Genomic DNA, 16,011 nt, shown 5'->3' on the forward strand with positions numbered 1-16,011 from the left:
ATTCCAATTGAATCAGAAGGAGAGGGTAGGAATAAGGCATTGGTGAGTTTTTTAAACTCCAGGTGATTCTGATACACAACCAGGATAAGAATCGTCAACCTAGAAGGGAGAGTAAGATTGTGGTTATACAAAATATATAAAATATTTTCCTAAATGGCTAGCATATTTGTCCAAAATAAATGATCAATAAGGAATGTGATTTTTAAAATGTGGCCTGGCATTTAATTAATATGCCGTGTCAAGTTCAGTAAATAGTTGGGAAGTCTCTCAAACCAACTTTTTGTAATATGTTTAATTGAAGATTAAAGTCTTTACTTAAATGTAAGTCATTATTTTACTTGAAGGTAGTTTCTTAAAATATTAAACATGCCCTGGCCAGTGTGGCTCAATTGGTTGAGCATCGTCTTGTGCACCAAAAGGTTGCCAGTTTAATTCCCAGTCAGGTTAGATGCCCATTTTGGGTTTGGTCCCTGGTCGAGGTGTGTACAGGAGAAAACTGATTGGTGTTTCTCTCTCTCCCTTCCCTTCCTCTCTCTCTAAAAAAATAAATAAAAATGTACTTTTTTAAAGGCTAAATATTTACCTAAAGTAGCCTATTTCCAAATTCTCTCACACACACACACACACACACTCACACACATCTTTTCTTTGCTCATATCCCATTGATAGTAAAAAAATGAAATTGGTCATTTATTAGGCCACTTGGCATCCTTGAAGTTGAAAAATCAACTTTTGGATATTTGCTACAAATAATCCAAAGAGCAATATTTATACAATAGAGGTATGTTACACTTAAACAGTAAGATATGCTTTACATTTACAGGTAGTCTTCTGTTGTGGCCATAATCTCATCTGTTTCAATTGTGCTTCACGTGTGTTCTTATGTGTGTTCTCTCAGATAGTAAAGTGAATGCAAATATACGTAGTCAGTTTTATTCTAACAAAGTCTTAATTTATTATACAAAATTAAAAGTTTTAATTAAATATTTATAGTAGAAAAACATTTTCTTATGTTTGCATATATAAAGATGAAAACATCTAGCATAAAATTAGCTGTGTTGATTTAAGAGCTGGTATGGATTTTTGTCACATTCAGCAAAGGAAGGTACCATTAAACTATACAGTTAGAAATTTGAATTCTGTTAGATGTTGAAGCATATATTTGCCTCTAAGGACACAGTAAAACTATTCAAAAGTTTACTTATTTTCCAAGATCATCTAACTACTATTGCTGAACAAGAAGTATTTGTCAATTTCTATTTCTATTAGTCAGTTTCTTCAATTTGTCTTTAAAATCTTCCTTACATTTTTGGTTGTTTTATTATTTGCTTTTTAAAATGTTCAGTGTCAGGACAAAAGTACACCGTTTAAGTAATTAAGTAAGCAGGCATACGTCTCCCCTTCTCACCTGCTTAATTCTAAATTGCAAGGCCTGCCGTGTAAAATTTTAGATCATCAGACCAACATGTTGACATTAAATATCAAACTGACTTCATTTTTACTTCCTAACGTTTCCCATTGCTACTTTGCATTTTTCTTCACTAAAGCATCTGTTAGTTAGTGAGTTTTCCAGTTCCTTCTTCATCTTTTTTTTCCCTTGTAGCTGTGAGCACTCCAGCAGATTGCATCATTAGGTTGGGCCCTGTGAGCTGTTTTGCTCTGTTCCAAGTGTCTGATTCAGCAGGCCATAGACCGCTGCTTGCCAGAAAATCGCCATTGCTTCGAGGCTGGCGCTTGCCTACTTGTTTTGATCGTTTGAGATATGAGAGTTTGTTTGCCAGAATCACTGTGGATAGAAATAGAAGGGTGCAGATAAGAAAAAGCACTGCAATTATAATTAAGCAAACTAGCATAGCCATTTTGTTGTTGTTTTCCTCACAGGCTTCTTTTTTGAAAATTTCTCTGTGACTTTTGCTTGTGTTTTCGATGCTCTGTAATGTCGGAGCACTGTTCCTAGCAACCGAAGGTGTATAAAGCTCCAGTTCAGATTTAGGGGTAAAAGATGTGATGTGAGGCGATGCTGCTATTTCAGGCATGTTTGTAGAATTGCTCCTTTTATCTACTTGAGTTGCAGAGTTTGTGTTACTGTTTTCGTTTTGGTTTCTGCCTGTCTTATTTTGAATATCTGGATCCCAGACAGTAGTGTTGTTAGCCCCCAGATGGGTATAGTTTGTTCTTGTTCCAGAAGACAAAGAAAAAACTGTTGTCATCAGAAAGGCAAGATGCAGGTAATGACCTGTGTGTTTCATGTCCGTGATAATGCCAGTAACCTGTTGGGGATAGAAATATAATTTGAGAATTTGTAAAAGAGTTAACGGTTTCTGATTTTGGTAATTGTATTAAAAGATAAGACAGCTGATATGTTACAAGTAAGCTGCAAGCTCATGCCTGACATTTGCAATTCCTTCTTAACCGTTTTTTTTTTTTCTATTAGGCTATACATAAAGAAACAATTTTAATTTCTGTTATTCTTTTAAGTGAATGCCATGGTTTTATATTGTGTTCTCCCTCTTAAGCATGCTAGACTTCAGCTTTGAGTCATATACTTCTGCTTTTTTTGATTCCTCCCCCATTTAAGGATCCTTTTTTGCAGAAACTCCCCACCTTCTAACATATGTGTCATCAGTCTTTATAGTAAAGGAGAAATGTGGCTTTAGGCATTTTGCTTCATGCATGAAAGTAGCTTTTTTTTCCTGGTCAGGAAAGGGGAAATGTGGTAGCAACCAAAAGAAAATGGACTTCAAATAGGAATTCAGGGTGGGTATTTTTTAATTTTTCCTTCTTGGGTGTTTATCTTGAAGCTTAGAATAAAGCTGGTACTTAGAAATGTATCCCCAGGATTTGTGAAAGCAATTTTATGGTGATGGTTCTCTCTTTTCACCTCTGTATCCCCTGACTGACTGTGGCTTTCCGAAAGCAAAGGCCAAAGGCGGCATGCCTGTTTTCTCAGCCTGAAAATCTGGCATTACAGAGAAAAAGAGGCAGAACTCTTCTGAATAATCTCAAAGGTTTAACAAAAGTTACTGACTTTTTTATATTATTTATGCCTAGCATTTTTTCCTGTGAATATTTTGATATAATTTTTGAAATAAAGTATACAGTAAAATAGGAGTAGAGCCTCAGGATCATGGGATTTTAGACTGAAGTGGGAAGTCAAGGCAGATGGTAAGCATCTCAACATATAAATAAAAAGGTTGCATTTCAGTTTTGGCTCTGAGCTCCCTGGAAGCCAGTACAAAAAGGGGATAAGACTGTTCTAATTCTCATTATCCACCATAGAATTGGTGATTTAAATAGAACTGGTATATCTGTTCAGGGACTGGTAAGCCAGAAAGACTTACCACCATTATTGAACTATCCCTTTTATAATAATATTCCAATTCGTTGGAGCTACTTTTATAAGATTTTTTTATTGTTAGTAATCATTTAAGGGAACTAGAAAAAAAAAACTAGATTATTCTCCTTTTTTAATGCAGCTTTGATTCCGTAGATCTAGGAGGGACCTGAAATTCTTCATTTCTGACCCAACTCCCAAGCAACATAGGTGCTACTGCTAGTCAGTTTCACAGTTTTATAAGAAATAGTGTATAAGAAGTAGCTTATAATAAATGATGCTAACTGGAAATTAACCTATGAAATAATATCACCTATTAATAGTAGGGAGGAGAAAAAAACTTTTATTATGTGCTCTAGAATTAAGATTACTTTTTGGATTTTGACCTTAAATAAACAGTGAAAGATACGGTCCATTGACTTCTACGTAATAGTGTTCAGCTTCCATTTTTAAGTTGAATGACATAAATCTTTGCCTTCTTTATGATTCTTTCACAGAGGAATACTTTAAATTGGATTAGCAAGCAATTTCCATCCTTTTATACTAGACTGGCCATCTGCATAGATGGTAAAATAATTTAAAGTGGGTTGTTATTGTCACATTAGTTTGTTAACAATGTAGTACGCATCCTAGCATTCGCACACATTTAACAATGCTTACCACGGGATGGACAATGGGCCCGCTGTTGATTGTCTTCAGCCAGATGTGCTGTCATCCCCAAATAAACAGACTGTTAACAAAATGAGACTTTCTCTTATCCTTACAAGTTCCCAAGAATAGAGGACTGTCTCTATATCCCTAATTTAAACCAATGAGGCCAGGTTATGTTATCAAAAGTGTCTGTGTGTGTTTTTAATCTCCGGTCATTTTCAATAACATGTTTAATGCCTAAGCATTAATAATAATAAATTTATTTTTTAAACTTTTTTTCATAACCAAACTTTCTAATTGACTGTAGAATTTAAACTCAGATCCTTCCTAGTTCTAATTTAAAACTCTATATTGATAGTAAATCTTTCTCATTTCTAACAAGTTTTACCTAACAGGACAGAAAAAAAGCATACATTTTCCATCACTTATGATTCTACTTTGTTAGTAAGAGTCGTAGATACTATTTGAAGCACTTCCTCAAACACGAATCTGTACAAAGTTATAAGTAAAAGGCATAAGGAAAGCCATATATATATTACCTACCTTGCAAAATGGTTGGTCAAAATCTGATTATAACCTTATTTTAACAAGCCACTTCTTTTCTTGTCTTCAAGCACAGCTTGCAGTAATATAAAGCAGAACAGACTTGGAGAAATAGGAATGTTCAAGTAAATCTGCAGCAAAAAAAGGGCATGTACAGCTAGCTCTCCACTTTTCGAACCAAACCACAGATGATGACACATTTCCTTTTCTCCGCAACTAGAGCACATGTCACAGGGGAAAAAAACACCCGAATCTCTAACTTGTCTAGTTGGCCACTGGCATGACAGGAGGCTTTGTGGAGCAAATCCCGCCTCCAGGGCAGGGAGGGTTTTCTCTTAGTGTCTTTTGACCTTATGCTCATTATATATGCCTGCTTTATATGCTTTTGGATGACATATTAGTATCATTCAAAAGAAGATGAAATGGCATTTTCCCTGCAGCATTACAATCACCTCTAAAAATTTTATTTGTCTGCACAGATTGATTTGATAAATGAGTTTGGAGACCTGAGGTATTGGTCAAATAATAGAAACAGTGATATACATAACCCACATCTCAAATTATGGAACTGCAACGATTTGAGAAAGTACATAGTAAATTTAGATTATATAGGACAGAACATGCTTTTGTGTGGTTTAGTGTGTATACACACACACACACACACACACAGCCTCTATCTCTGTCTCCCTTTCTCTCTCTGCTCCCCCCTTCTCTCTCTCTCCTTCCCCCTTGAATGTCCTTTCATCACCTCATTTTTCTCCCATAAGTGGCTGCCCCTCATGATCTCTCTGTTTTTGTTCATGATAGCAGCATTCTTTGTAATCTCAGAGGCTTGTTTTATAGCAAGTCCTTTTAATTCAAGTCCTTTCTTATAGCCCTGATCTGACCTAAGACAATGTTGATTTTTCCTTTATATTCTTAGATTAGTTTCTTTTTTATGATCACCATAGTACAGTTTTGAGCCACATAATGACAGGCCACATGTACAATGGTGATCCCATAAAAATACATAATGGAGCTGATAAATTTCTATTGCCACTAGTAGCCATGGTAACATCATAGCACAACACATTGCTCACGTGTTTGTGGTGATGCTGGTGTAAACAGACCTACAGCACTGCCAGTCATATAAAAATATAGCTCATACAATTACAGTATTAGGCCATACCATCTAGGTTTGTGTAAATGCACTCTGATGTTTGTACAATGATGAAATTGAACGTTTCCCTATATTGTTAAGTGGTGCATGACTGTATTTTAAATCCTTATTAGGCCATGTCTAGAGTACTACAATATCTTTTTTTACTAGCCCTGACGCCTTTATATGTATATTACTTCCTTTGATCATATCACCCCTTTCTTTAAAAATTAGAGTTGAATAACTCCTTAACACCTATAGCAATGTTTCAGAAATGTTCATGCAAATAACCATTAGATGAGAGGGTTTTTTTAAAAACTGCCAGGCCCCATGTCATAGATTTATATGTACTAGTAGGTCTGGGCTTGGACCAGGAACCTGCATTTTTATCAGGCACCACAGCTGATTCTCATGCTGGTGTGACACTCTGAGGAATACTGAGCTCTTAGGAGAAAACCTAGGCCCCTTAGGTGAACAGTTTTGGTCCCTTCACAATTTAGCTATTATGTATTTTTCCAGCTTTATCTCTTAGAACTTCTCTGTGTGAATCCTCCATTCTAGCTAAACTAGCTGACTGTTGACCTCAACACTCCTAGTTACCTATCTCTTTTCCTCTTTACCTCTCTCCATGAGGTCTGCTAGTCCCTCCTCTTGTTGAGTTTGAAGTTCCTCCTATCCACGTCAGCTGGTGTGTCTTCTAAGTAGCTTTCACTGACTATCCAGTTTGTATTGATCCCTCCCTCTTCTGAACTTAATAGCACTATTTTTCTCTGTAGTTCCTTTGATGTGATTATATACTACCTCATACTTTTTCTTTGATCTTGAAATGTTTTTTTATTTTTGAAATATATTTTTATTGATTTCAGAGAGGAAGGGAGAGGGAGAGAGTTGGAAACATCATTGATGAGAGAGAATTATATTGATCAGCTGCCTCCTGCACGGCCCCTACTGGGGATTGAGCCCGAAACCCTAGCATGTGCCCTGACCAGGAATCGAACTGTGACCTCCTGGTTCATAGATTGATGCTCAACCACTGAGAGACAACAGCTGGCCTCTTTTATTTCAAAATCATATAACTTGTCCCATTTTTATCTTACTTCCAACAAGATTAAAAGCTTCTGAGGTGAGGATACTCATCTTAGCCTAGGTCAGCCGTGGGCAAACTACGGCCCACGGGCCGGATCCGGCCCGTTTGAAATGAATAAAACTAAAAAAAAAAAAAAAAAAGACCGTACCCTTTTATGTAATGATGTTTACTTTGAATTTATATTAGTTCACACAAACACTCCATCCATGCTTTTGTTCCGGCCCTCCGGTCCAGTTTAAGAACCCATTGTGGCCCTCGAGTCAAAAAGTTTGCCCACCCCTGGCCTAGGTTGTAGTAGTACTGCCAGAGTCATCAAGTATGGAACATTAGGCCAAAGTTCATATAGGTTGTTTTGATTGAAATTCTAGTACTGTGTTCTTCAGGGCTTTCTGTTGGTCCTGACCTTGGCTACACACATTGTTTAGCATTATTTTTAGTATAAGCAACATATGACTAATATGGCTGGCTTAATATTAAAAAAAAATAGAACTTATTGGTTCATACAACTGAATAGTCCAGGGATAAATTTGATCCCAGGAGAGGCTTTATCTAGGACTCAAATGAAATGCTAGGGCCCCAGTTTCTTTATTTCTCTGCTCCGTATCTTCAGTTTTTAGTCATGCTTTTCTTCAGATCTCAAGATATGAGCTAACAACTCCCAGGGCTCTGTGTCCCCTTGTTTATAAGTCTAAATTTCCAAGAGTTTAAACTGCAGTGTCTTAATTGGGCCTCTTTGGCTCTGGTTGTCCTAATTTGAGTCATTTGATCACTACTGAAACATTCTCTCTGGTCAAGATAGGATAAATGAATTCACAAAGCTATTCAGTTCTCTCTAGGGCTCCAAGTGGGTCATTCCCACCCAGACTGTTCACCTGGGAAGTTTGGTGGGCCTGGAGGCAACTTACCAGTGTCCACTGCCTTCTTCCTTGATTGACTGTGATGGACAAGTTTGTTGTTACTGTCATAGCTCAAAGTTTTCAAATTGGAGATTTGTCCCTTCTGTTTTACTTCAGCATTACTTCTCAATGTCTAAAGAACAACTGATTTAGAAAAAGGATCCAGCCCTGGCCAGGTGGCTCAGATGGTTGGAGCATCATCCCATGCATCTAGGTTGTGGCTTTGATCCCTGGTTGGGGCATATACAGGAGGGAACCAGTCGATGTTTCTCTCTCACATCAATATTCTCTCTCTCTCTCCCTCTCACCCTTTATCCCTCCCTCCCGTTCCCTCCCTTTCACCCTCTCTCTTGATAATCAATAAAAACATATCCAAACATATCCTTGGGTTAGGATTAATAAAAGGATCCAGACTTTGTATAATTTTTGTATTATTGTTAGTTTTCTCTAGAAAGCTAATCAGAAAATAAATAAAATAGATTAGTAGCATCTATGTATCTATTCAGAACTCTGTTAACAATCTGTGTCCTTTTTTTGTCATCTTTTTTAGGTTCAAAACTGGTCAAATCAACGGTGATTTGCTAATATACCATGTCTTGCTGACTTTAAAGCCATATTATGCAAAGCCATATGAAATTGTAGTGGACCTTACCCATACTGGGCCTAGCAATCGCTTTAAAACGGACTTTCTCTCCAAGTGGTTTGTTGTTTTTCCTGGCTTTGCTTATGACAACGTCTCTGCAGTTTATATCTATAACTGTAACTCCTGGGTCAGGGAGTACACCAAGTATCACGAGCGGCTGCTGACTGGCCTCAAAGGCAGCAAAAGGCTCATTTTCATAGACTGTCCCGGGAAACTGGCTGAGCACATAGAGCACGAACAGCAGAAGCTACCCGCTGCCACCTTGGCGTTGGAAGAGGACCTGAAGGTGTTCCACAACGCGCTCAGGCTGGCTCACAAAGACACCAAGGTTTCTATCAAAGTAAGTGCCACTGTTAGCTTCGCTGCCTTTCTTGACTAACCAGACTGTACACTGGCCTTCCTAAGTGCCCCTATGTAACAAATGTAAAGTAAGTCCAGAGAGAGAACTAAGCTTTCTATCTTCATGGAGTCCTGTGGATGGTACAAGATGTGTACACTTAGTTCTAGGTTGGGTTGGCGATAGAAGAGTACTGTAGAGAAGGCAATTTGCTCTATTATCAGTCAGATGGCACAAATGTGTGGAAATTATCTAGTGAGAATTCTGATTATGGCATGCTTTTTGCAGAATGAGAAACAAGAACTTTCAGGATAAAATCAGTAGTTGTCCATAGAATTCTTGACCTCTTTTTAAAAACAAATTAGTTTTTTCTGATGTTTTTAGTCTCTTTGAGAGCATTTATTACAATAATTATTTGCATATGTAATGGTGGTAACTCTTTCTTATATGGCAAACATAATATTTTGGTTGGTTGGTTGGTTGGTTTGGGGCCTCTTACAATTCAACATAATGGAATTTAATTCTTCTTCACTCCACCCTCTCACCACCACTTTCCAGGTTGGTTCTACTGCTGTTCAGGTAACCTCAGCAGAGCGAACAAAAGTCCTGGGGCAGTCAGTCTTTCTCAATGATATCTATTATGCTTCGGAAATTGAAGAAATCTGCCTAGTGGATGAGAACCAGTTCACCTTAACCATTGCAAACCAGGGCACACCACTCACCTTCATGCACCAGGAGTGTGATGCCATTGTCCAGTCTATCATTCACATCCGGACACGCTGGGAGCTGTCGCAGCCAGATTCTATCCCCCAGCACACCAAGATTCGGCCAAAAGATGTCCCTGGGACGCTGCTCAATATCGCATTACTTAATTTAGGCAGTTCAGATCCTAGTTTACGGTAAGTTATTTAAAAAATGCACTTCAACTTTATTTAAGGTTTATTGCTTTTAAAGTGAACCACTTAGTAAGCTGTGAAAGCAGCCTCTACCCTAATACTGTAAATTGGGAGGTATGCTATGTTGGTTAACCAGCATGACCTCATCAAGCTGTGGCATATTCACATGAACTGTAGAATTTCAAATAGGGTGATTCACACTAAACCAATATATGTTCTTTGTCCAGGAAACTTTCATCTGAAACAGACAACGTAGCAGTTTTGGGGGGGTTTTCCCCGAAATTTGTATTTTATTAAGTCTACTCCCAAATTAAGTTTCCCTCCTCTGAGTCTTCTAATTAAGTTTTCCTGTGTTCAATGTATATCACTATTAAGGTCCCTCGCAGTTAAATTTGATTATCATTGTTTGCTAAGGAAGGTTTAATGTTCCATAACTCAAACAATAACATTGTTGCATATTTTCCATCTATGTGACTTTAACAAAATTCTTGAAAGAAATCTTGAGATAAATATAGATGTCATCTGAGCAGAGATAATTGGTTCTGTTTAGGCTTAATAATCTGGACACAAATCAGGAAAGAGCATGGTCTATGTAGTCAGTAGATTTGGTTTATTTATTTTTGTAATATATTTTTATTGATTTCAGAAAGGAAGGGAGAGAGAGAGAGAGAGAGAAAGAGAGAGAGAGAGAGAGAGAGAAAGAGAAACATCAGTGATGAGAGAGAATCTGCTGCCTTCTGCACGGTCCACACTGGGGATCGAACCCACAACGTGGGCATGTGCCCTTGACCAGAATTGAACTCAGGACTCTTCAGTCCATAGGCTCTATCCATTGAGCCAAATCAGCTAGGGCTCAGTAGATTTGGTTTAAATATAGATCAGTTATGTATGCCTTTAGGCAAAGTACTGAATCTGAGCTTGTTTCCTCATTTTTTTTTAAATGCTGGTTCTTTATTATTATTTTTTTAAATATATTTTTATTGATTTTAGAGAGGAAGGAAGAGGGAGAGGGAGAGAGAGAGAAACATCCATGATGAGAGAGAATCATGGATTGGCTGCCTTCTGTAAGTCCCCCACAAGGGATCGAGCCCACAACCCGGGCATATGCCCTTGACCGGAATCGAACCAGGGACCTTTCAGTTCGCAGGCCGAAGCTTTATCCACTGAGCCCAACCGGCCAGGGCTCGTTTCCTCATTTTTAAAATAACAATGTCATCCTTATATACTTACAAATATTTAATAGTATGTCACATAGTATAGTATAGCCCCTAGCAAATACTTTGTGCTTAGTATATATTATTTCCTCCCAACTTCCCCACCCTCTTATCCCTCCACCCCTGTGTGTCTCTTTGTACTTCTTCCTCTTTTCTGGTCTCTATTTCATGTTAGGATAATTTTTTCTCCGAAGTACCTTGAGACTGTCAAGGTTTTTACATATATAAATTCTTAGCTTCAGAAAATCTTCCCTAGGATATAACATAGCCCAGGTTTAATAAGCGGACCTTTTAGGATTCCAGATCTCTCTATTTAAAAGGGGAAAAATATCAAGATTTTTTTACATGGGTGGGTCTCATGGGGTTCGTGAACTCTCAGAAATTATACACAAGATTTTGTGTATTCTTTGCTCTTATTCTCTCAGAGAAGTCTGACACCTACCCCCACATTGAGGGACCCCAGTTTCTTTTCTTTTACTTTAGAAAGAGAGAGGAAGGGAGAGAGAGAGAAACATCACTTTTTTGTTCCACTTATTTATGCATTCATTGGTTGTTTCTTGTATGTGCCCTGACCAGGGATCAAACCGGCAACCTTGGCGTATCCAGATGACTCTGTAATCAGCTGAGCTACCTGGCCAGGGCCAGAACCTCAGTTCTTTATAGTTGTTGAAATATGCAGAGAGTAGCCCTAGCTGGTTTGGCTCAGTGGAGAGAGTGTCGGCCTGTGGATTGAAGGGCCCTGGGTTCGATTCCGGTCAGGGGCACATGCCCAGGTTGCGGGCTTGACCCCAGTAGGGGGCGTGCAGGAGGCAGCCAATCAATGATTCTCTCTCATCATTGATTTTTCTATCTCTTTCTCCCTCTCCCTGCCTCTCTGAAATCAATAAAAATATGCTAAAAAAAAGAAAAAGAAATATGCAGAGTAGTCAATGTCAAAATGGTATAACTCAGAATTCCTAGGAGTTAGTAAGAGATACATAAACTTAGAAACAGTAATCTTAATATTCTCATTTGGGGGAATTGGAGCCTTTAATATCTAATTTAAAGTTCCTCATCCAAGAATGCTAACAATCTTCTAAAAATCATTTGCTTGGTAAAACTGTATTCTTCTGTGAAATAAAGCACGATGACAGCTTCTGCTTTTTGCTGGAGCATGTCATGCCAGAGAAAATTCCTTCTGGCAGACTTAAACTTCAGCGGCGTTTCCTCCCTCTGTGTCTATTGCATAAATATATTAGTATGATGGAAGTTCAGAGGCAAGGAAAACCTGAAAATTACTGAGCAATCAAACCATTTCTTTTGCTCTATAGGAGAGAAAAATTAAAATTTAAAAATGAATCTGAGTTTTTTGAGCTGTCTCCTAAATTGTTTAAATCTATTTTCAGACATTTATAAAGGAATTTTTTGTTCTAATGAAATCTGGATATATATATATATATATATATATATATATATATATATATATATATATATATATATATATATATATATATTAAGCTTTTTGTTTGTTTTTTATTTTTAATAGTTATGTGGAAGGGGTTCATGGAAGAATAGAGGGGGACTTGATTATGTTAAAAAAAAATTGTAGTATAACTTGTAGGACACCCAGGAAGAGATTCAGTAGATGCCAATTAAAGATTTTAACATTTTAATATAATGAGGGGCCATTTCATTTGCCTTCTTATGATCTGCATTATAATTGGATCTAGCAGGAGGAGGAACCACAATTTGAGTTTCAGCTTCACTGAATATGCAATATGCCTTACTCTTTCTTTCTGTTAATCATAAACCACTCATCTTTTACCTCTCAGTGAGATGTCTTTTAGGAAGGCCTTATCCTCACTTGTCTTAGGAGCCTCAGAGTGCTCTTCTGGTTCTGTCAAGAATTTCCCTTTGGGAAGGCATGGGAAGGGGCGGGTGGGAATAGATCAACCAGTGAATTTGTATGCATATGTGCAGAACCCATGGACACAGACAATGGGATGGTGAGGGCCTTAGGGTGGAGGGGATGGGAACAGGATGGAAGAGGTTAATGGGGAAAAAGGAGGACCTATGCAATACTTTAAACAATAAAGATTTAAAATTTAAAAAATAAAAATAAATTTAAAAAAACTATTCCTTTAAAAAAAAAAGCCCTGAGTGATCAAGGGGTATTTTACTCTAGAATCATAACAACTCTAATTGATCATAAATTTAAAAAATAGTTGATTATGCTTTGTAATAAAATCACAAGTTGTATGTTATGAAAAAATTTTGGAATTATAAGAAAAAATAATTTTTAAAACAAATTCATCTGTGTTTTCTCCTAGGTCAGCTGCCTATAATCTTCTGTGTGCCTTAACCTGTACCTTTAATTTAAAAATCGAGGGCCAGTTACTAGAGACATCAGGTTTATGTATCCCTGCCAACAACACCCTCTTTATTGTCTCCATTAGTAAGACGCTAGCAGCCAATGAGCCACACCTCACCTTAGAATTTTTGGAAGAGTGTATTTCTGGATTTAGCAAATCTAGTAAGTAATGATCATTTCCTTTAATGTGTTAACAATAATTCTAAGAAAATTCAAAGAAAACGCTTTCATTTCAGGAGTTACCAGTGAAATCTCTAATTGATTTTGTTTTTACCTCTTTACCTCTTTTAATTTTTCACTTGTGGTACTCTGTAACTGAAGGCACTCTGAAAGGACTTTGTGGCATACCACACTGACAGATCCACTAAAATCCTGGCAGTAAATCAAGGTGGCAAAGTTTTGATACCTTACATGCCTCTGAACCCACTCACAAAGTATTTTTCTCAACATGCTTCAGTTTAATTAGCTTCAGCATTTCTCTACTTAGATTATTCCAAATTAGTAAAACATCTACATTGATTTAGGGAAATATTTTCTCTTTTCTTCAGCTTGACTTTGAATTATGATTTTATTGTTCATGTACAGTTCCTGGAGAGTGCAGTGCATATAATTCAGGTCCAGGGCCAACTCCTGACTTGGCTTCAATAAGTCTCATGGATTTGACACCTACTCTTCACATCTGTCGATCTTCATATCCTGCAGTAGTATAAATGTTGCTGTTCTCACAGCTTACTTACTGACATTGTTTCCCTTTCTTTCTCCATAATACATAAGACCTGTTTTTCTGCATTTAAACACATTTCTTGATTGTTCTGCATTGGACAATTGAGAGCTTTGACAATTCATCAAAATCAGGCCACTATTTTTTTTTTATAATAATGAATGTAGGAATGTAACCCTAAAAAGAAAATGTGTAAGATAAAACAAGAAAAGTGTAAAGCTTTATTGAGAAATATTAATATATGAAGAGATTTGAGTGAACAGGCATACTGTGTTCCTGAATGAATAATTCTTCCCAGATTATTACAAATTGAGGGCAATCCAGTTAAAATTTTATGAGATTTGAGGGTTAAAAATGAGGTCAAATTTTAAATTTTTATAAATTTTACTTGAAAGTACAAACAATAAAGGACTGATTAAATTGTTGGATCTCCATGTAATGGAATAATATGAAGCCATAAAAAATGTATGAGTACAGAATTTCAGTTTGGGAAGATGAAAAAATTCTGGAGATGGATGGTGATGATGGTTGTATAACATTGTGAATGCACTTACTGCATAAGTGTACACTGAACTGTATACACTTAAAAATGGTAAATTTTATGTCGCGTATATTTACCACAATAAAAAAGTGGGGGATTTTACATGAAGTATATAAAGGAATTTTTGTACTATTTTTACATCTTTTCACAAGTCTTAAGTTTTTGTGGAGGAGTTGTACACATAAGTGTACATTATCTTTTACCTTTTACCCCTATACCCCAAATCCTGTATTTTAAAATAATTTAAAATATTATTAATTAAAATAATTTTTTATTTACTTTTCATTGACCAACTATGCTAATAGCATATTTCTCCCCCCAGGTATTGAATTGAAACATCTTTGTTTAGAATACATGACTCCATGGCTGTCAAATCTTGTTCGATTTTGTAAGCACAATGATGATGCCAAACGACAAAGAGTCACTGCTATTCTTGATAAGCTGATAACAATGACCATAAATGAGAAACAGATGTACCCATCTATTCAAGCAAAAATATGGGGGAGCCTTGGGCAGGTATTGAGTTTGCTTAAACATTTATCTGGTACCTACCTTCTTTGTGCAAATATTTGGTACCAAATTTATGCAAAGCACTGTTCTAGGTATAGCTGTAGAAAAAACAGTCCCTTCTATCAAAAAGCATACAGACACCCACTAACTTCTTGTTCTGGTTCAAAACTGTAAATGTCTAATGCATGTCTCAGAGCCAAAGAAAAACGAGTTATTTTAGCACTCTTCTCCATGGCATAATTCTATACAATTTAACTATAAAAATGTTGCTGTTAGTAAATAGTGCTTTATGATATACTCTATTAGCTTACATACCATTGGTGTCAGTGAATGTTTCTTGATGATGGGACAACTGCTTTTATTTATAGTTCTAGCATAGAGCACCAGTATTAAAATACAGAATATAATGTAACATTTTATTTCTTATCGGTCAAGAATTATGCATGTAATTTCTTCAAAGGAATCACTTAGGGAAGCTATACCCTTACTCAGACAATGCTCTGAATCCTCTGAATAATTTTAAGTGACCTTGGCACCAGTTCTGTAGCCCTATAGAACATCCCTGTGCTTGATGTCACTTCCTATATTTTAAAATAATTACATTTTATATTGATCATACATTGTCTTAGAAGAGAACAGAGATGCTTTGCAAGTAATGATAATATAGAGAGATTTAAAATTTTTGAATTCTGGTTTCTTAATTTCTGAAGGAATGAAGTGAATATCTTCATCCTTTTCTGGGTATTTTATGATAAAGTACACTTACTGACAGATCTCTATATAAAACCTAATATTTTGGAGGGCTCTGATAAAAAGGGAATTTTCATGTTCAGGCTGCTCTTTGAAGTATTTTTTGAAGTATTTTTAAATTAAAAATTAAGATGGTAGCATGGCTAAAAAATTATTTTTCCCCTCTTCCACTAGATCACAGATCTCCTTGATGTTGTACTGGACAGTTTCATCAAAACCAGTGCGACAGGTGGCTTGGGATCAATAAAAGCTGAGGTCATGGCAGATACTGCTGTAGCTCTGGCTTCTGGAAACGTGAAATTGGTTTCAAGCAAGGTAATCACTTTTCGTTTCCTTTGGTAATACATATGGCATAATGTATCTCTTTTTGTCATCAGAATGTTTTGTTTGTTTGTAACTA

At 36.7% G+C, this 16,011-nt stretch overlaps 2 protein-coding genes across 16 annotated transcripts in view; one reads left to right on the plus strand and one right to left on the minus strand.

The window, feature by feature from the left end:
• Nucleotides 1-16,011, plus strand: part of NF1 (neurofibromin 1) — a 242,066-nt gene that overhangs the window by 191,483 nt on the left and 34,572 nt on the right. For all 13 annotated transcript variants that reach the window (XM_059669430.1, XM_059669433.1, XM_059669423.1 and 10 more), the window contains 5 exons: nucleotides 8,200-8,632; nucleotides 9,188-9,528; nucleotides 13,049-13,251; nucleotides 14,674-14,867; nucleotides 15,786-15,926. In XM_059669430.1, coding sequence (XP_059525413.1) covers nucleotides 8,200-8,632; nucleotides 9,188-9,528; nucleotides 13,049-13,251; nucleotides 14,674-14,867; nucleotides 15,786-15,926 — 1,312 coding nt within the window. The remainder of the gene's footprint in view (nucleotides 1-8,199; nucleotides 8,633-9,187; nucleotides 9,529-13,048; nucleotides 13,252-14,673; nucleotides 14,868-15,785; nucleotides 15,927-16,011) is intronic.
• Nucleotides 1,518-4,731, minus strand: EVI2A (ecotropic viral integration site 2A). 3 transcript variants are annotated; one of them, XM_059669422.1, is made up of 3 exons: nucleotides 4,529-4,731; nucleotides 3,995-4,042; nucleotides 1,518-2,270 (listed from the first exon to the last, which is right to left on the minus strand). In XM_059669422.1, the coding sequence occupies exon 3, from the start codon at nucleotides 2,247-2,249 to the stop codon at nucleotides 1,554-1,556; it is 696 nt and encodes a 231-aa protein (XP_059525405.1). In that variant the 5' UTR covers nucleotides 2,250-2,270; nucleotides 3,995-4,042; nucleotides 4,529-4,731; the 3' UTR covers nucleotides 1,518-1,553. The 3 variants fall into 3 exon arrangements, with proteins under 3 accessions (XP_059525405.1, XP_059525404.1, XP_059525403.1); XM_059669421.1 differs by having other exon boundaries at nucleotides 3,995-4,064; XM_059669420.1 differs by lacking the exon at nucleotides 3,995-4,042 and having other exon boundaries at nucleotides 4,529-4,730.

Source organism: Myotis daubentonii, chromosome 16 (genome assembly GCF_963259705.1).
Source record: "Myotis daubentonii chromosome 16, mMyoDau2.1, whole genome shotgun sequence".
In the NCBI taxonomy this organism is placed as follows: Eukaryota; Metazoa; Chordata; class Mammalia; order Chiroptera; family Vespertilionidae; genus Myotis; species Myotis daubentonii.

What these genes read in the sequence shown, in the direction of transcription:
- EVI2A (XM_059669422.1), bottom strand. Translation starts at nt 2,249, where the DNA reads ATGAAACACACAGGTCATTACCTGCATCTTGCCTTTCTGATGACAACA.